The sequence below is a fragment of the Penicillium argentinense genome, assembly GCF_028826775.1.
Source record: "Penicillium argentinense strain IBT 30761 chromosome Unknown utg000009l_segment0_segment0, whole genome shotgun sequence".
Classification (NCBI taxonomy): Eukaryota; Fungi; Ascomycota; class Eurotiomycetes; order Eurotiales; family Aspergillaceae; genus Penicillium; species Penicillium argentinense.
This window is the reverse complement of record NW_026622668.1, coordinates 4,348,260-4,367,875: the sequence shown is the minus strand read 5'-3', so window position 1 is coordinate 4,367,875 and position 19,616 is coordinate 4,348,260. Positions and strand designations below refer to the sequence as shown.

Genomic DNA, 19,616 nt, shown 5'->3' with positions numbered 1-19,616 from the left:
AGGAAGGGGAGGGAGGTGATCAATGTCCATAATCATTGAGTTGAGTCTTACCGTCACTGGCGGACGAGGGTAAGAATAGGATAAGAATAGAAGCATAAGGACATCATGCCATAACTCAAGACATGGGCATGAAACATTGGACATGAGATGGCTCATGGAAGAGCAAAAATCAAAACCTATCGTGACAATATCTCCACCGAAGAGAAAGTAAACACCACAACACCATTAAATGTCTTTCGAAACGGACAGCAAAAACAATTCATCAAAAATGAAAAAAAAAAAAAAAAAATTTCAGATCAAATCATGGCAAGAGGGGGAATCCATATCGAGCATTGAGCACAAGCATTGAAGCCTTTGGAGGGGCTTCTACTTGCGCCAGAACATCATTTTACCAGCAGAACGACTAACGGACCAGCGCGCCTCGTTAATGCGGTCCTTAAAGCTAGGTCCACCATTGTACCGAATGGGATTCGGACGCGACGAACCACTCTCCGAACCACCGCCCGAAACACTCGAACGACCAAAGGAAGACGGGGCGAAGTTGGTAATGTTACCCGCATCGAACTTGGTCTTTCCTTCGACGATCTTGTGGATCAGGTGCAGCAAAGCGTAAGCAGTAGAACCGACGGCACGGATAGCGGCCAGAATGGCGACGGCCCAAAGAATGACAGCGAGGTAGACGTTGGTACCGCCGCTGTCGACGCCGTAGACCTCCGAAACGGCCATGGCGAGGATGACGTTGGCGACCATCCAGATGGAAACCATGTAGGTACGGACTGCGCGGTAGTAATCCTCCTGCATCTGCGACTCGGACATGGGCGGCTCGGGGACTTCGAGGCGGTCGCGGAGGTTGCGGAGGGCTGCGTCGTAGCCGCTGTCGATGTCGAGTTGTTCAGAGGGCATTTCCATAACCACCGTGGAGCCGTTGATGACCTTCGCAGTACCCAGATCCGTGTTGATCACATTGTCTCCCTTGGTACCCCAGGTCACATCGTGGGTGTTGCAGAAGGCGTAGACCTGGAGCGTGCAGATGTAGCTAGGCATCAGAAGGAAGTACTGGATCGACGAGGTAAACATGTGCCATGGGTCGAGATAAAGAAACGAAGTGTAAAAGTAGAGGCCGACAGTGGACAGCATGGACAAAACGATGTTCATCATGAGAGTATCGGACACTTTAAAATCGGAGCTGCCGTGTCCAGCCCGGGACATGAGCTCCATGACAACCAGGTACAAGGTGCAGAAAATGGTGTAGAACATAATGACACTGTAAGTGACGATGCCTGTGAGGTACATGTTTTTCGCGCTGGGCGGGGTTAGTTAGTGTCGGGATCCTATCATACAATTTACGAGACGGTAATAATACGTACCCTTGAGGTCGATTGCCAAGCGAAATAATGAATTGGAGACACATGACCAAGACACAGGCATATCGAAGAACGATGAAGATGTACTTGCCCATGTTGTGACCGAATGGATCAAGTTTTTCGTCAGTAAGCGAGCCGGCAATGAAGTAGAACGCGAGGTAGAAGTTGGCCTAAATGGGCTAAGTTAGCATTGCCTCGTTAAAATCAAGGGAGAGAATGACTTACTAGTCCGAAGTAAGTGAAAATCAGGTTGAGAGTCTGATACACAAACTCGATGTGCAGCAAAATCTTCCGCGCAAGGGTATGATCCGTCTTCCAAATCTGCTTGGCGTTGAAAATGGAGTAAACAGCGGCGAAGAAAGCACCGTTCAACCAACGACGTCGTTGCGAGATAAACTCGGGCACCGAATCCGGAACATCAGTTTCGCCAACAGCACTCTTGACGAACTTCAGAACCCATCTCTCTTCACGCTTGGCAACCAACTCCCAGCAGAGAATACGATCCTCGGCGAGGTACATGTTGGCCGTGAAAACATCAGCGTCTTGACCGTGCAGTGTTTCACCCTTGAAGTACTGGTTGAGAGGACCGTGTCCGTCGGCGTCGTTTTGCAGAGCAAAGAATCTGTAGGCACTCAGTGCACCAGGAAGCACAGTAATGTAACCAAAGACCGACTCGAGAGGCTTGTCGAGAATGTTGGACATTTTGTACTCGAAATTCTGACTGGCGACGAGCGGGTTGAACAATCCCAGCATACCCTTGCCCTTACCGGCCTTGATTTCACCGGCAGCGCCGGCGACATTGGAGTCCTGATCGAAGGCCTTCCAGAGATGGTACAGCGCATTTGGCTGGGGCTTGGTACCCACATCCAGAAGAACACAGATGTTAGGCTGTAGGGCGCGACCGAAAGCGTTGAAGAACCAACGGTGTGAGTTGAGTTTCTTCTGGTTGTGCTCCTTCAAACAGAAAATGACCTGGCACGGAACAATTCCCTTCTCAGCTCCCTTGAACTTGAGATCGGAATCCAGAGACACCTGAGTGGTGTACTCGTAGACGTGGGCCGTGACAGGCTTCTGATTGACGATGTTCTTCGCAATACCTTCCTGGTAGACACCAAGAGCCGCCAGAGCATTCAGAGTGCGCGGATGTACTTTCTTGCGACCATCCGACACGATACAGACCACAATCTTCTTCCAACCGTCCTTACCCCAGGTGCGGGACTTGGTACGAGAGCAGAAGTGACTGATGTTGCGCATGATACCGTGCATAGTGCGGGTGAAACCGATCTCATCTTCGTTGTACATGGTCACGCAGATGAACAGCTCCGTCTCGCGGGTTGTGCTACCGATCTGTTGACGGAGTTTGTAGCCACGGTTCGTAAAGTCATCGGGGTCAGAAGTAACAGCCGTGTATCGCATGTGGGTGAACTCGCGGTCGTCACGACGAGGCAGGAAACTGTGCAGGATGGTCGGAATCTTGCACTCTAGGATCAGCTCACCGTTAATGAGTTGGACTTCTTTTTTGACCATCTGAGTCGAGCGCACGCCGCGGCGACCCTGCTTTTCGGGAGCCGGTCCATAGTGGAGATTAGGGTCGATCATGCCGTCGTCCTCATCCTCGACCTCTTCCTCGAGGTCGACCTTGGACATGGCATCCTTTTCGTCACCCAGAATAGTAGACTCGCTCATGAAGGATCGGACACTGCCGCGCGAGTTGTGGTGAATGGTACGGCCGCCACCACCGAAGGGATCTTCGCCAGCAACACCATCACCGATGTCAATGCTGGTGTCTGGGCCAGTTGAGGCAGCGGGACCAGAGAAGAGAGGTGCGGGTGGCAATGGGCGTCGAGGACTACCGCCATATCGGGAACTGGGAGTACCGGGGCGAGGGCTTCCGTTGATATCGGCGCGCTCATAGCCAACACTCGAAACGGAAGGAGGACGAACATGACCAGGGCTCCATGGACGGGTGGGAGAGCCGGTGCGAGGGGGAATAGACGGATACACAGAAGGGTCGGCCAGACTGGCAGTAGGCGGCGGAATTGTAGGCGCAGTTCCCAAGCTGGAGGGAGGACGCGAAGGTGAAGTAGCCGAGGGGACCTGGTAGTAACGATTGTCATAGCTTGAAGCAGCTCCCGTCCTATTGCGCGTCCGAATGTTAGTTCTCGGTCGCGACAAATCCATTGTGAAGCAATATCTGCCAGAGTATAGGCAGGTGGAGATGACGCGGGGCTTGGGTAGCGAGTACAACAAGTACAAAAAGTACTATGGGTACATTGTTTATGGGCGGACCAGCACCCGCAAGAACACCAGGAACAAGGTATCCTCGTCCAATAGCGAGCTCATTCCTCAGCAGCCCACCAAGCACTGGTCAGTGCCACCGCGTTTGGGGTCAAGGGAGAATTCAAAAGTGGAGGGGATATGGGGCAGCATTGCGGGAGCAACGATGGGAATGTGTCGGGGAATCAATAAGTAACAAAGATCACACGTACGGAGTAGAATCAGCGTATTCAGGCTGGTAAGAATACTGCGAAGGCGACGGCGCTCTGTAGCTTCGAGAGTCATTCATATCGGCATCAATGTCACCACTGGTAGGCAACAGACGCATGGTGGCACCGTTAGGTCTGGCAGTATTGGTCGGGGAATCGTCGTGAGAAAGGAACGAGGTAGCCTCGTGGTCGTAGGCTGGCGGCTCATCGCCGTAGCCAGACGGAGGGTGACGGTTCATGACGTGAACTGTGGAATGCTTGCGATGATGCGACCCTAGGTGCTCATAGTAGGGCTACTAAGGGCAAACGGACGAGAAAGGGTGCGCAGTGGGACAAGCACTCGAAAAGACAGGGCAGGTCTGCAGCGAGTCGCGTTAGTAGATAGCTCGTCAGGAATGTCGATCGTGGAATGCCCACCTGGACCTGTCCAGACGTTGAGGATAAGTTGACAGCAGATGCAATCGAAAGCGATCGTATAGAGATGAAAATAGCCAAACGGAGATGGTGGTGAGGACGAAGTGTTGAAGGTGTTGTGTAGAATAGAAGAACGGAACGAGTCCAGCCCGCACCTTCCGCATCAACAAAAAGCGGAGTGTTGCGGTTACCCTGGCAACGCCCACAGCAAGGATCAACACTGCACCACTAGGAGCTGCACCGGGTGAGACAACGCCAATTTTATAGGGCTTAATTTTCGATATAGGTTTTTACTGGATATGAATTTCAGATTTACTTGGACCATCCTTGCGCGATCCTCTAACCACTTCGTTTTAATATACTCGATCGCTTATGGTTGCGATGGTTCGCAGCACGGTTCAAGATCCACCAAGTGGGTCAAGCGACGCAATGCATAAACACTCGTAGATTGATTAATTCGTGTTATAGAATAATGAGGAATTCATAAGTCACAAATTCATAACTATGCCAACGCCAAAGGTATTATGAATAAACGAGAGTGGGGATGATCCAACGTATCACGTAAACGGCATACTTCCGAAACATCAGGTATTCCAACTTCCTTTTCAAATATCATCGCCAGAGTAAAGGACGCACTAGCTCGCCCCGCAGGGCAGTCCAGTCTGCACTATTCCACCCATACTGCACTTGTGACCTCCACCACTCACATGTCGAGCCTAACATACGACAGCTTACGCGTAGTTTTGGGAGGGGTTCACGCCTCTTCGTTGAGTAGAGGCTGTCTCTCGCGATCAGAGGCCTCGGGATGCGCAACACGACGGAAGAGACTGTCGCGACCGTAGTACTTGGTACTAGAGATATAGAGCGAGGTGACCGTGAAGAGCGCAAAGACGACGAACGCGAAGATCCACTGCAAGGCAATGATCTTCAAAGCGAACTGTCGCAGAGCCAGAGCTGGATACTGCATTAGCGTCTCCACAAAATATATGCTGATGGTCAGGCAAACTTACAAAGCGTCAAGAAACTAAAACAATACCCAATAATATAATCCTGCCTCACAGAAACATGGAACAACCCAATGGCAAGAATAACCCAGATGAAAATATTCGCAATAATGCGACCGGGCAGGTTATGGCTATGCGTCGCGACAGCGCCATTCCAGAACAGTGCGGTGACGGTCCACGCCAGGGGGCCCGCGACGGCGGAGAGATGCACGAAGGTCGGCAGGCCAGGGTGCCTCCAGTAGGCGGAGAGTTGGTTGATAAGGTGGGCGATGAGGATGATTTCGGCGCCCCAGAAGTAGTTGCGGGTCCAGAGGAGAATCCAGGCGAAGGTGAAGAGGTTGTTTAAGATGAAGTGGCCAGCAACATTGGCGGCGGAGGCAACAACGGCAGCATCTTTCGAGAAGAGATGCCAGACGTAGCTGAGTTGGGAGAGAAGGAGGAGGATCCTTGTGAATGTTAGTAGGTGTCTACTAAAGCTGAGGTCAAGCTATAGCTATAGCTATAGCTATAGCTACCACCTCAATATATGGGCTGCTCACCAGTAAATCCCCGTAACAGTCGTATTCTGACTAAACGGCGTCTTATGCTTATTCGCCTGCTTCCAAATCTTCTTACTCTTCTTCACATCGTCAGGCGAGTGTAGCGAATAGTAGACGCCGACGATGACGACGAGGGCCCAGGTGAGGGGCACGAGGACGCGATAGAGATTCAGCGCGCGGGCGTTGTGCGTCTCGCGCCGGGCGAAGGGGTTGTAGATAGCCATTTCGATCCTGATCACAGGTGCTAGAGATGAACGTGATGGCCCGCAACGTGAGGTCTAGCAGAGCAGGTGAGTCCAGGTGGGAGGCGGCATATTAAGTCTGCGACGAACCCCGCATGGTCGGATGACCAGGTCTGGCCGGCCATTCAGCGGGAATGGAGCCTGCGGCTATGAGGTCAGATTGTTTGACATCATTACCGTACATACCAAGTACCACTTGCCAACGAGTATACTGCCCAGTGGTACAGCTGTACAGTGTCAGTGTAGCCAGTAGGTGGAGAGCGAAAGTGGGGACCTGCTGAGCTTGGTGCCGTCATTTATGTCGAGGGCATTTCTTGATTTTAGGTGGGGCCGTACAACCGCTGCCAATGCGTTGTGTTCGTACTCAAGAGTTTATAGTATGGCAGCACCTTGTCCACTCGAGTGTATGTGTATGTAAAATAAAACAACGCAGGGGTTGCGCCTGATGGCGCCATGGTCGATCTGTGCACGGGCCTGGCGGATCCGGGTGGCATTATGTATATGAGCTTAGTACAGGCAGCTATAGTATTAGTTTATTTTATTGTATAGACTTGGTGGAATGGCTATTAGTGTAATAAACAATTCTATTTCTACGCCGATTGTAAACAATACTTACTCGAATCTCTGGCAGATAACAAAATACAGCTGATGTATATTCTGCTTAGACCCCGCGGGGAAAGAGGCCAGTGCCAAACATGTACACTACTACAGTCGAGAAAAAATAACAGTAGGAACTTTCTCATTTGGGTATCATGCTGACTAGACCGCCACTCTAGCTTATTCTATAGGATGCTCACACCCTGCAGTGAAAAAAGTTTCACCTCGAACTCCCTCTCCCCAGATTCGTAGATCCTCCAAACATCCTACCAACTGTACTTGGGCAGTAATTACAACCCCCTAGCAACCCTAACAGCCTCCAAAACCCTCGTATGCACAGCCTCCGGCGCAACAACCATCCCATAACACCCGGCCAGCGTCCTCCCACGCCCCGTATCAACATCCCGTCCCTCCAAATCCGTAACCTTAACCCCTAACTCCTGCACCAGAAGCATACCCCCTGCATGATCCCAGATCTTCGAGCGATAAGCCTCACTCTTCGGCACCTTCACAAACGAATTACACCCGCCGCCAACCGCGATCGCCACATACCGCATCTGCGCAGACCACAGATCCACACTATTCGGCCACGGGCAGTCCAGCTGCGCCGCGACCTTAGCATGGATATCGAGACGCTGCGAGGTCGCGGCTGCCGTGTCGACGAACCGTACCTGATGGCCTTCTGTGATGGAGGTTATGGGGGGTAGATGTCGGGATTCGGAATCCAATAACCCGCCGTTACCCATCGGTTGGATCGTGGTTCCCTGGCCCCGGACTGCGGAGAGGAGTTGGCCGTAGCCGTCGCGGTCGACGGCGTCTTCGTGAACGGCTGAGCCTAGGAGGAGGTTCGGACAGCCTAGGACGCCGACGCGCTGTATCCCGTCTTCGACTAGACTTAGGCAGACGGCATATTGTTGGCCATTGATGAAGGTAGCAGTCCCATCGACGGGATCAAGTGTCCAGATTCGGCCTTGATTTGAAGAAACAGGCTTCGCGCCTAGGTCGATTAGCTCGAGTAGCTCATCGCGGGACGACGGAGTGTGCAGGTGCGCTTCGGCGGTGGGGTCAGAGAGGTGTGTAGTCGTAGCCAGCTCATAGGTTCGCTCGAGGAGCGCCGAATTCGAGCGGAGGGCGGTGGAGTCTTCTTCGCCGATTATCTGATCTGTTGGGAAGGCGGCGTGGATGGCGGCGATGATGGACGCTTGTGCGGCGAAGTCGGCGATTGTTACGGGCGTCGCGTCGATTTTGTCGAAGTGCCCTTTGTCTACTGCTGAGAGGAGTTTCTTTGTGAGCAGTGCGGCGCGTTGCACGGCTAGCTTTGCTAGATGGAGTTCTTTGGCGTAGGGGCGTGTTGTCATAATGGTGGTGGTGGTGGTGGATGCGATGCGATGAGGTGTGAGGGGTGTTGAGGAGGTGAGGCAGAGGAGGAATTGAGGGCTGGAAAGAATTGAAACCGGCTGATTTGGCCGGATATGTGTGTTGGAGGGGCAATGGTGCTGGCTTGGTGAAATATATTCGTCGATCACCGGGTCTCTCACCGGGTGGATCACGTGGGGCTAAGTTTGCGTCATGTTTTGAGATATTCCTAGAGATTGCACGGGTGGATGATAGCTACGTCAGGAATTAATGACAGAAAAAAAAAACTACCGAAAGTCGTATCGAGTCAAATTAGGTGCATACAGATCTAGACCGAAATATAGCGGAGGTAAGATTTAACCGAAATACAAAGCACGCGCAAACCCGAAAAGCGGCATGCACCGCGTGGATTTGTTTGATGCTAAAAGAATAGAATGCCTAGGTATATCTCTCAAACGCCAAACCCAACCGTCATAAACATGAATGCCCCGAAAAAAATCTAGAAGGGGCCAAAAGCCAGCTCGTATGCGAATGCCAAGCTCATCTTCGCGTGCTGCAGCATGTGGTCGAAGCTGAGATACTTGATCTTATCCTCAGTCGTATGGATCTTTTTGTCCGAGTTTTCGAATTGAGATTCGATGACAAAGGCGGAGGGGTAGCCGAATCGGCTGGCGGAGGCATGGTCGGAGCAGGCGTAGCCGCACTTGGTTTCGACGTAGGGGACGTCGCAGTACTGGTACGAGAGTTAGTAATGGGCTGACGCAAAAGGAATACAGAAAACTTACAGTGGTAATGACCTCCTTGATAAAGTTGGTCAAACCCTGATCGACATAGTCGACAATCACACCGACCGATTCTTTTTCTCCGGCATCCAGAGTCCCTTGCACGTAGCCGGTCATATCCTGCTGTAGCATGGCCTTGACATCGCGCGAGTCCTTCTTATACTTGGAATAGACCGCCTGCGACCCAAGCAGACCGCCCTCCTCCGCCGAGTACCAGTGGAACTCGATCGTGTTCTCCGCCTGACCCTGGGAGATAGTCTCAGACCGCAACAGGGCCCGAAGCGTCTCGAGGATCGTGACCGTTCCACTACCATCGTCGTCCGCACCCGGCGCAGCCAATATCGACGGCAAGAAGAGGTTGATGCTATCTTGATGCGCACCCAGGACAACGGTGTGGTTCGACTGGCCCGGGATGCGGGCAATAATGCTGAACTGGCCCCAGGCGTGGTCGAATTTCTCGACGGTCGCGCCGTGGTCGCTGGCGCCGGATTGCTTCACGACATCGGAGACCTGGTTGTACAGCCATTGGGCGGACTCGATGCCCGTCTGTGACTTGTAGTACCGGGTGTGGTAGGAGGTGAAGTGTTCTAGGTTCTTCCGCATGTTGCTCTTCGAGAGGTCTGCGGCCAACGGGGTGATTTCGTTCTGGTGTTCCATTTGGCCGGGGTAGTGCACGACGCGTTTGGTGTGCAGGGTGCCGTATTCGCCGGCCTTGTATTCATCGGTGACATCAATGAAGTTGACGCCGTCCTGTCAGCATTAGCGTCCGAAGAAAGATCAGACGAAAAGATGAGAGGAAAGGAGCGATAAGACGAAACATACCAATTTCAATGCCCACTTCTCCTCCTCGGTCACCCAGCGCGTCTGATACGGGCTCAACTCGATCAGCCATCGGGTAGTCTGGGAGTTTTGCACGATGGAGGGAATGGTCTGGGCGAGCGGTTCCTGCTGCGGGATGACGGCCGCCAGGGCGAGGGAGGCGGATGCGCTGAGCGCACCGAGGAACTTCATGTTGAGGGTTCTGCAACCAGGATGAATAAGGATACGAAGGAAGGACAGCTGAGCCGGGTTTTGTAGGTTGCCAGGTACAGCCGCAGGGTTTGGGGGCTAGGCTGATCAAGGCATCACGCGCCCTTGGCAGCTCCATTTGGGCGCCAAGCCCCTTTCGGACCCCGCGCTAGCTTAGTCCGTTTGGGTTATAAATAGTTGGCCTTGCTATTACTTCGCTAACTTACCTAGGGAAAAGTCTACTACTATCTCGCATACTCAAGCGCTATTGAAATAACACATAAAATAACATCGGGGTGGCTGCCATTGCTGATCTGCTGGGAATGCCCGTGACTGTGTATACACCTCCTCACGAATCGCGCGGGGGTGGTGGAGCATCCGAGGTCAACTCCACTTCGGCGCTGCTCGGAAGCCCGTGACTCACAGCCCTGCGGAGTGGCTGCCTGACACAGCCATACTCATTAGACTACACAGCCTGAGGGACTCTTACCTAACCCTGGAGAGTCTACCGTGGATCAGTGCCACCCTGCCTAAATAGGGTGGTGATCCTCGGAACCGGCCTAGTCCAGCCGGTTTGCCTCGTCTTCGTATTCCCAATCCGGCCATAGGGTTAGGGCTGTTCATGACTCACTCCCAATCAGCGACGCGCGCGAGTCCCGTGCAGACGTGGGCTTATCTCGTTATCTCGCCGCGCGACTGCCAGGCTTCTTTGTCCCCCCGTCCAGTCCATACTTAAGTCTCGTCCCATCCGGCAACCCCATATACCCCTCTCGCTCGACTCACTATTGCTATTGCTACTGCTGTTGTATTGCTATTCGGTTAGACTCGCTAACACTTTCGACTCCGCTATACGCCATTATGGCCATTCATCCGAGATTACGCCCCCAGGATTCTCAGGGCAGCCTCTCGCCGCAACAGACCCTCGCCATCTCCGCCTGGACCGAACAAGCCGCCTCGTCCCTGCAAGACCTTTCTCTCTCGGACTCGGGGCCGGCACCCCGCAATGACAGCGAGGCCCAGGCCCCGACACCGAGCCGCCCCAGCCTGCGCGGCACCACCGTGTCCCTCTCGATTCCGCTCGACGATACACCTCCAACCCCATCGCCACGAGTCAAGGTGGTCGCCTCCAAGCCCGAAGAGTCCCGTCCACCCACCGTGAGTTTCCGTCGTCGCGAACCTTTGCGCCGGGATAGCCTGAAGCGTCGCGAGGCGCTGCTTAAAGGGAAGGACGGGAGTCGTCGCCGACAGCGCTGGGAGAATGGTATGCTCCCAAATTCCACGGAGACGAAAAGGCAAGCTGACTCTTAAGACCGACTGCTACATAACCCATGGGCCGAACCCCCTTCCTCAAAGGACTGGGAAATCCGCCCGACATACACCCGCCACGATCCCATGCCGTACTACCTGGCCCCGCTCTGGGACGTGCACTACGCGCACATGGCCGAAAGCCCGCGCAATGGCAAAGTCGAAGAGAAGCACCGCGTGCCGAAGGATCTGCGCATGAAGCTCAAGCATGCGCGGGCGGCGCGCGGTCTGCTCCAGGATCTGGAGGAGGAGATTCGGCTGTTCATCCGGAAGTGGAATGAGAAGCAGGCGTTTCTGAAGAATGAGGGGTTGCTGGATGCGCCGAGTGATTCAGAGGATGAGATTGTATTTGTTGGTCGGAATGGGCAGATGCATGATGCGCCGGAACGGAGGGAGACGCTCCGACAGATGAGAGAGGAGATGAGTGGGCGTGATGAGCGGGATGGGGAGAAGATGGTTTTTGAAAGTTTGGTGGAGGACCGGGCGGCGGGTTTTGGGTGAGTTATACATCCTCTTCGGGGTATCTCAGTACCTCTATCCAATATTCGTGCTGGTCATGCTTGGCCGGGTTACTCGAGCGAAGCTGACAGTCCCAGCCGCTGGCTCGTCCACTCCATCGCCTCATACTATGGACTACATACTTGGTCCGTGACTGTCGGCGAACCAGCCCGCCGCGAAGCCTACGTGGGATTCCGGGCACCGGTCCCAGGTAGTCGCGATGGCCTCGTCAACCATCCGACCTGTCGCGCGGAAGCGATTCAGCCGGGCGACGAGCTTCCGCGACCGCTTTACGCGCAGGTCTAGACCTGCATACTTGTCTTTCTGGTATGATACTGGCGATGCCACTGATATACGACAGTGAGCGATGAATCTCGGCTATAATTCGTGGGTTGAGTTCTCTTTCGTTTAGATCGAATCACCAGTGATTTCGGGCGTTTCGGGATGCCAGCAGTATAGACCTACTACTATTTTACTAGTAGTAGCGTCAGCCTGCCCAGTGCATTTCTCTGCGTCATAGAGTGCCAATTTTCGAGAAACTCAGCCCACAGGAAGTCCTCGAGGAATACGTAGTCCTCTCGAGTCCGTAGAATCATTCCGGAAATTGATTCCTTCCGACATGTCGTCATGCCTTTTCAGTTCAACTCTGCTACCACCACGACTACCTACTAGCAGCATACTCGAGTATTTACTGGAGTATATGCTAGAGTGTAGTGGTGACCGATAACGGCAGCAAAGACGATCGCTCTGCGTTGTCAGTCCGTCATCGGCGTCTCCACCGGGGGTTCGCGTCATGCGAACCCTGACCCGACTGATGGGTCCAGGCACGATATCCCATGTGTTGTAGTCTGTGGTATACCTATACTCACCTATGCTCAGTGATAATATTATATAGCAGAGCCGTAAGCCCTCCTAGGTCAATAAGTGAGTGTATACACTTATACCTTTTGTAATAGTCGTTCTTGGAACCGGACCGGACCGCGCCCCACCAAATTGACCCGAGTCTCCATGACGTCCACGTAAACACACCCAATCAACCTCTTGGGCAGTGCGATCAGACACCCTCACCAAGGCCTCCTTAATACCTACGAGAGTCCCATGTGATACGACAACACACAGCATCAGTCCAGGCCCTTCTCTGCAGCCTCCATCCGAGACCTCGCGCTGACTGGCTGGTGTGGGGGGGAGGGGCCGCCAATCTGAGCGTTGCACCGGTGGGAATGGCCCACGGACTGTGCTTTACGAGGTGTTCTGTGCTGGAGATGGTGGTGGTCAGGTTGTCTTGATTCGATGGCCGCGATGCCCGACACGCTGTGCGACGGTCAGAGTCAGGAAATTAGTGGTTCGGTTTGGTTTGAAAGGCTTCGGCGGTGCGAGCGAGTAGTGGCTGCTGTGCCGTTGTAGGCTGGACGTTCAACTTTACCACAGGAGGTAGAGGTGGAACTAGGGCGTGGAAGTGATGACGGAGTGCGAACCTTACCCTACATACTAACAGTGGTAGTGGCAGTAGACATTGCAGTAGGGCACTTGAGGAGTAGAGAATCAAGTTTGTGACATTCCTACATTCTCGGCGACTTCTAAATACCCCCGCGACCAAATTGTGCCAGGCCATTTATCGTTTCATTTGCATTGCGGATTCCAGTCCTCGTCAGACACTACAGTGCTGCGAGTGCTGAGCGCTGCTGGCTGTCCGGTGTACGACGTTATAGTGATTTGGGCATCTCTCCACTTTCGCCCTGGAATTTGCCCAACCCCTCCATCACCCGACTCTACATACCCTACCCTACCAGAGCTCGACGTATACCACTGATAGTACTATAGTACTACTGAGAACTACTGCTTATATATGCTGATAGTATATGGGAAGGCGGAACGGACTGTCATATGATTCCCGGGTTCGCCCAGTCCCGCCTATTCCCTCCGATATCACAATACCCCTGATTGCGATCGCGTGGTGAGACGCTGCACTGCACTGCAGACGAGAGAGGAGTCGGCAGATTCTTGTCTCCCTTGCAAACCCCTCCTCCCCCTTCTCGCATACCCGGCATTTCCACTGCGTCATGGGAATCTGATACCCCTCCCGCAACGACCAAAGAAGGATATATTTCATCGCACTGCAACAAACCAAGCTCTCCGGTCTTTCGATCAGAGCGATCTCTAATTCAGTGGCTTTGCATGTGATATTTCATCTTGACTTTCGACTTTAGTGAATGCACTGGTCCTGCCAGTGTATACTCTAGTTCCATACGGATAGTGCTCACTGTTCTCGCGTCTACGACTCAAGGAGACTTCAGCTGAAACCCTGACGATACTTAATCTTGCTGTCATGGGCTCCTACAAATCCTGCCAGGCCTCCGGTGGCGGCGGCAGCTCCAGCTCAACGGAAACCAACACATCAGATCATTCCAAGTCAACAGCACCCACCATCGTCAGCAACACGGCCAAACAACAAGATAACGATTGGCCCGACTTTGACTCGAACCAAATCCAAGTCGAGATCGAAGATGACTCGGACGAAGATCCCTTCATCCCCACCCACTCTATCAACACCGACAAGGACCATGAAGCAGACCCTCACACCTCATCAACAACCTACGCCTCAACAACCCGCTCCGAGCACGCCCGCAAAGTAGAAGAAGAAGAGGAGGAACAGTACAACTACTCAGTCAACGACCGCGAAGAATCATTCCCAACCGACGCCCTCGCCTCAACACCCAGCTCCTTCGCAGGTCTCTTCCCCTCCACCCGCCGCCTGCTAATCCGACACGACGACGCCACAATCGACGGAAACATGAATCTCCGCGTCGACACCCTCGTCCCCTGCCGCGCGGGCTACCAGCAAGACGTGATACTATTCCATCTGCGGATGTACGACCTCTTCTCGCGCAAATTCTCTTTCCGTCGGTACTGCCGAGACTCGGGGCGGGAGGTATGTCACTCTTCACGGAAAGAAGCCTCAAGCCCGGATCGGAGACGGAAGTCGTGGAGTAGTGTGCTTGCGAGTTTGAGGCCTGGTTCGTCGGCGCAGCATTCGCATGATCTGAGGATTAAACGGCAGGACTCGGGGTATGAGGCTGCTCCACCTCCCAGTCGCTCACACTGTCACTCCTCACCATGTTATTCAAGACCTGGGGAAGAGGAAGAGGGAGAGGAAGAGGAAGAGAGACACCCACTGACCGAAACAATCCTCCTCGAATTCTCCAACTACGCGCATGTCGAGCTAAGACGTAAAGGCACCGGCACAACTAAATATGAATACGAGTACTGGTCGACGAAATATCAGTGGCGAAGGGAGACGCGGCGAGAAGGAGATTTGCGCGAAGTCTCGTTTTACCTCGTTGATATGCGCTCTTCCAAAACGGTTGCGCACCTTGTGCCGGAGATACTCACGCCGCTGGAGGCGGTTGAGGAGGAGAGTAAGGGTGGTTGGGTGCCGCCTTGCTCGCTTTGGATTAGTGAGATGAGTGTTTATGAGAAGATGCCCGATGTTGCTGAGTAAGTTTTTCCTCTGGGGTGATTGTGTCCTGCAGTATCTTATTCGGGACTATCCCTGCCCATACTCCTGTAATGGATCCTACTCGACCACGTTATCACCCACACCCTAGTTTACGTGGACGCTAACCATCTCCAGTGTAATCGTCGCAACAGGCCTAGTAGCCCTAGTAGACGACTGCATCCGCCGTCGCTGGCACTCACGCCGAACACCCTGGTCCCATCCCACGCGCACACTGACCCGTAGGCTTGAGCGTATGGGACCGCGGTTGATCGGCGCGCTTCAGAGGAGGGGGTCTGCTTAGCCTCGCAGCTGTGTTTACGCGTACACGACAGTGCTGGAGATCACACAGGAATGGAGACACTCGCTAGGAGGTAGGGGATTCAGCTGCACACGACTCGACAGAGGCTGGAAATTCAACCGGAACATCACTTACGGGAATAGGAAGGTACAGGTGGAGGCGCAATCTTGATTTTTCTCTTCTTGCATGTTTTTTTGTACAATGATTTTTTCATCTTCATGAGAAACGAGCTGGCACGAACCTGCGTTGATGTAGATGCAGTCTCGATGCAAATGTTTGATGCAAATGATTTACGACAGCATGAACGATTTTTTTTAACTTTTTATGACATGGTGAACTTGAATTATCTGCCGCCGTTTCTTGCTAGGCTGGGTATGCGCGCCTTGCCAACCAGTACCTTACCTCGACAGGTTATGTTCTAGGTTGGCTCCCAACCCCAGTTCGTTCGTGTCCGTCGTGGTACTGCGAACAACTGATCCCGACGCGCTCCGGGTGGATTGATTGGATCTCATCCTTCCTTGTCGTCTTACCCTGGTAGCTTCAGGTACGAGTGAGGCGAGATAGGGCATGTTCGATGTCCGCGAGAGGTATTTGTTGCGCGAAGCTGGTTGCTTTGACTTGGACCTGCTTATGTCTATTATCTACTAGTGGAGTCTGCGTTGCTCTGTTGGCGGTGCATTATGCTCCTGGCCGCTTCTGAAGTGTAGGATATCAGGACCATGGCTTCAAAGTACTTGGAGGTATCGGTAGACTTATGATGTCACTTGCGAGATTCTTTTTAGGGAAGGGGCTCTCTTCGGCAGTCGATGCGAAGTTTCCAGGCACATTACCCCGACCAGGGTATCTGTCAGTGTTTTACCCATTACCCTAGGATACAGTAGTAGAGCAGCACATGCAAGAAATCGATTGGCCGCGAATGAATCTGGATTATCGCGCCCAAGATTCCGGGACTTGCTGCCTTAGCTCCCTTCCCAAGGGTTGCGGGGCCCAAGGCGCTTACGAGTGAGCCCAGATCTGCCGGGCCCGGCTGCGTATGAATATCCCCGGTACTTCCTGGTTGAATTAGTCCTAGTACAATCCTACTCACTAGGTGGTTTATGCGGGTAGAGCACTTCCCTCCTAATGTAGGTCAGAGGAGGTCAAGGTTGTAGCTGGCATTCTAGCCGCATGCATTGACGAACCATGGATCCGTGTGCAGATGCATGGGTACCCAAGATTCGTGGCTAGTCTACCTCTTTATCCTACCACATATTAGTTGCTTAGATGTGGGATTTTTTGCTGGACATGAGAGTATGGTAGGTGTTAGAAAGTTTGAGGCGGTCGCATTTAGCACGAGGCGACCTACTTATCGTAGCCCCTCCCAGTAGTAGTTAAGGCCAGGCTTAGGCTCAGGCTTGGGCCTTACCTAGGCCAAACCTAGCTTACCTACTGTAGGGCCCGGATTAAGTATGCCATACAGCAAAAGGATATTGTTGCGCACTTGCAACCTGGATGAGTTCGTGGTCTGCATAGCGGCCCGGTTTCCAGCAGTGTTCCATTACTTAAACTACTGTATCCTAGGGAAGTGTCCTAGCGTAAGGAAGTTACTGGGATATGGCTTGATAGGTCTATCGAGAGTTGCGTGACCAGGATGCGATCCTCTGTCCATACACGTACCTGTACGTATGGCAGCTACCTCACATAGATGATTTCTACAGTCTACTAGAGTAAAAGAATAATTATGATCTCATCCATGATGAGCTGGCACGCTCCTAAAGGTGTCAGCCCAACTGATCGCGGTTAGGGTACACACTGCAATTGTAAGGTAAAGGATAGTACTTTTGGGCATGGAGCTATGACGCGCTCCACCTTTGGGCAATTTGGGCCACCATCCACAACCACCACACTGACACCGTCGAGAGCTATCACTCACAGACCAGCGGTTGTTCTGGAAGACATTCCACCCGTTCGGTTCGATATGCGAGATGCCTGGTCGATGAGGCAGGGACAGGGCATCCTCGACGTGGAGCGTGGTGAGTTGTTCATTCAGCCCTTGTCGCTCGCCCTCCCTCGCCTCATGGTGACCATGCAATACTATTGGGATGGGATTGCATTCAAGTCATGAGTGAAGAATTTTTTTTAATTTTTTAATTTTTTTGGTCATTTTGTCGGTATCCCCTTGCCTGGGAGAATGTTGAGTATTTTCTGTGGAAGATACCTCAGCTACACCACCACCACCACACTAGTAAGTGGGTAGGCTCGCCCTTACGGCCTACCTGACGGGGGTGACCTCGGTCTAGCGTTTCTTCAAAAGTTTCTGGTGTGCGCCGGGCCGTTCCAGCTTGCAGCCTCACAAAATGATCCGCATCCGCCAGTTCTTCACTGGTCAGGCAGGAAGGGAGGGGGAATTTCGCTACACTGGGCCTGTCCACTCGCCTGCATAAGCCCGTCATCCATTGGGGTTTAGACGACCCCAGCGAGTGTTAGGCTCCATTTAGTACCTAGCCCCGCTACGAAAATAATAAATAAGAAAAAAGAAAAAAAAAATTTCATGACCCCTCCCGAGAACGGTATTTTTGATTTCCAAGGGGTTGAAGATATGGCCCACTGTATATATGACTCCCCGCTTCCGCATGTCAATCACCGTTCGCCGTTTTTTCGAAAAAAAAAAATATTAAAAAGAAAAAGGGTCACGCAAGAACACACTAAAGTACCCGGGTCGATTTTGAGAGCTGGGGTGGATTGGTCTTCTTATATCGTCGTTTTCCCCGGAGCTTTTTGTTCCTTCTCGTGAACTTTGTCCCCAGTCCACGTCAACCACACAACACAACCCCCACTCGACAACACTTGAGCACCCAAGCTTGACGTCGGATTAATTGATTTCATATTTGGTCAATTGATTCTTCGATACCATCGCTAATTATCTCTTCATCAATTGATCATGTCCGTCCCGAATAGCCCCCCAGCCGCAACCCGGCCGAGCTGGCAGGACCAACTACAAGGTAAGCATTGCCCCCCACCACTGACGATAGTCTTCTCTGCTCATAATGACCCTTCCCATTCAATTGCGGTCTAACCTCCTCCAGAGCATTGCAGACGAACCAAACTTCTACCCCCTGTGTTCAACATTGTCTCCGATCGACGAGGTACCTACCCGATCCCGCTCCATTTTTTTCCGCTTCATTTCCTCAGATACTCCCCTCCACCCTCCCCCTCCCCCTCCACCGTCTTTTTATCCTTCCCAAAAATCCCCGTTTGCCTCCATCCATGAATGTTGACTCCGCTCCGCCTTGCCCGCCGCACTGCAGGTCTCGGCATTGCAGCTGTGGAGCTGCAGAATGAACCGTACACCGACTTTTACTTCTGACAGCGGGATACTGATTGCCCTTGCGTCGCATTTTAGGAGGTCGTACCGCCTGGTCCAGCACCGTCACCGTCCAAGGACAGAATATCGCCGCCCGCTACTGGTATGACGGCCAATACATCAACAATGCCAAAGAAGACGCCGCTGAAGTCGCCCTGAAGCTCTTCAACCAGCAGCCTCGCGCCTCCACCGTCTATCCCGGCCAACTGTTCCCGCAACAGGCTACCGGTTATGGCCGTGGAGCAAGCGGGCTCTGAATCTTTTTTTGTCTTGTCAAATTTCTTTTGCGTGGGTGGCTATCTTCTTCCATTTTGTTTTAATCCCTTCTTTGCCGGCGAGCATTGGGAAAAACCGTTTTGACACTTCCCCGAGTATCATTTTCCTGCTGCTGCTCTTTTGTCCTTGGTGACCGACACAATTCATACGTCCTTGCTGCTCTCATTTGTTCTTTGCATGCACCGCGCAGGTCGAAAAATTCCCCATCCACGCACTATACCTCCGCCTCGCATCGCATTATCGCCCTTCTTTTCTCAGAACGAACGAGATCTACGCCCTTCTCCCCGGCCGGTGAATTGGACAGCACACACCTGCAAATGCAGCTGTGCCCGCGTGAATGAAGTGGTTTGGAATACGTACATTATGGGTGCAGGTGCAGGCAGGCGCATCACAGATGCAGAGTTCGCGACTTCGGGCAAACCGTGACGCCAGTCCTTTCCAGCATACCTAGCACAAAGGTCTGCGAGATGGTTTGTGTGACCCCGCCAGCGGTCGTCGTCGTGATACCCACTCTGCAATGGCCAACGGTCAACGGTCAGGAACGGTGTCCTAATTCTCCGGCTCGATTCGACTTGACGCGATGTGACTCGACAGAGGGCAATCGACAG

The 19,616-nt window shown here is 52.9% G+C and overlaps 8 protein-coding genes across 8 annotated transcripts; 4 read left to right on the top strand and 4 right to left on the bottom strand.

Annotated features, from left to right (window-relative positions):
• Positions 1-366: 366 nt before the first annotated feature.
• On the bottom strand, positions 367-4,089 carry chsB (chitin synthase class II; the record flags this gene model as incomplete). The annotated part of the gene is made up of 4 exons (XM_056621697.1): positions 367-1,303; positions 1,368-1,534; positions 1,590-3,501; positions 3,854-4,089. 4 exons carry the CDS (start codon positions 4,087-4,089, stop codon positions 367-369), a joined length of 3,252 nt encoding a protein of 1,083 aa, XP_056472503.1.
• Positions 4,090-5,018: 929 nt separating this feature from the next.
• Positions 5,019-6,031, bottom strand: N7532_009205 (DUF1774 domain-containing protein; the record flags this gene model as incomplete). The annotated part of the gene is made up of 3 exons (XM_056621696.1): positions 5,019-5,218; positions 5,275-5,714; positions 5,808-6,031. 3 exons carry the CDS (start codon positions 6,029-6,031, stop codon positions 5,019-5,021), a joined length of 864 nt encoding a protein of 287 aa, XP_056472502.1.
• Positions 6,032-6,936: 905 nt separating this feature from the next.
• Positions 6,937-8,004, bottom strand: N7532_009204 (inositol monophosphatase family protein; the record flags this gene model as incomplete). The annotated part of the gene is made up of 1 exon (XM_056621695.1): positions 6,937-8,004. The coding sequence occupies one exon, from the start codon at positions 8,002-8,004 to the stop codon at positions 6,937-6,939; it is 1,068 nt and encodes a 355-aa protein (XP_056472501.1).
• A 497-nt stretch (positions 8,005-8,501) lies between these two features.
• lap1 (putative aminopeptidase) lies at positions 8,502-9,795 on the bottom strand (the record flags this gene model as incomplete). Its single annotated transcript, XM_056621694.1, has 3 exons — positions 8,502-8,735; positions 8,788-9,534; positions 9,607-9,795. 3 exons carry the CDS (start codon positions 9,793-9,795, stop codon positions 8,502-8,504), a joined length of 1,170 nt encoding a protein of 389 aa, XP_056472500.1.
• Positions 9,796-10,650: 855 nt separating this feature from the next.
• Positions 10,651-11,901, top strand: N7532_009202 (uncharacterized protein; the record flags this gene model as incomplete). Its single annotated transcript, XM_056621693.1, has 3 exons — positions 10,651-11,053; positions 11,102-11,594; positions 11,694-11,901. 3 exons carry the CDS (start codon positions 10,651-10,653, stop codon positions 11,899-11,901), a joined length of 1,104 nt encoding a protein of 367 aa, XP_056472499.1.
• A 2,020-nt stretch (positions 11,902-13,921) lies between these two features.
• N7532_009201 (uncharacterized protein) lies at positions 13,922-15,392 on the top strand (the record flags this gene model as incomplete). Its single annotated transcript, XM_056621692.1, has 2 exons — positions 13,922-15,090; positions 15,227-15,392. The coding sequence occupies 2 exons, from the start codon at positions 13,922-13,924 to the stop codon at positions 15,390-15,392; spliced, it is 1,335 nt and encodes a 444-aa protein (XP_056472498.1).
• A 1,831-nt stretch (positions 15,393-17,223) lies between these two features.
• N7532_009200 (uncharacterized protein) lies at positions 17,224-17,493 on the top strand (the record flags this gene model as incomplete). The annotated part of the gene is made up of 1 exon (XM_056621691.1): positions 17,224-17,493. One exon carries the CDS (start codon positions 17,224-17,226, stop codon positions 17,491-17,493), a length of 270 nt encoding a protein of 89 aa, XP_056472497.1.
• An 816-nt stretch (positions 17,494-18,309) lies between these two features.
• Positions 18,310-18,989, top strand: N7532_009199 (uncharacterized protein; the record flags this gene model as incomplete). Its single annotated transcript, XM_056621690.1, has 2 exons — positions 18,310-18,370; positions 18,772-18,989. 2 exons carry the CDS (start codon positions 18,310-18,312, stop codon positions 18,987-18,989), a joined length of 279 nt encoding a protein of 92 aa, XP_056472496.1.
• Between the last annotated feature and the right edge of the window lie 627 nt (positions 18,990-19,616).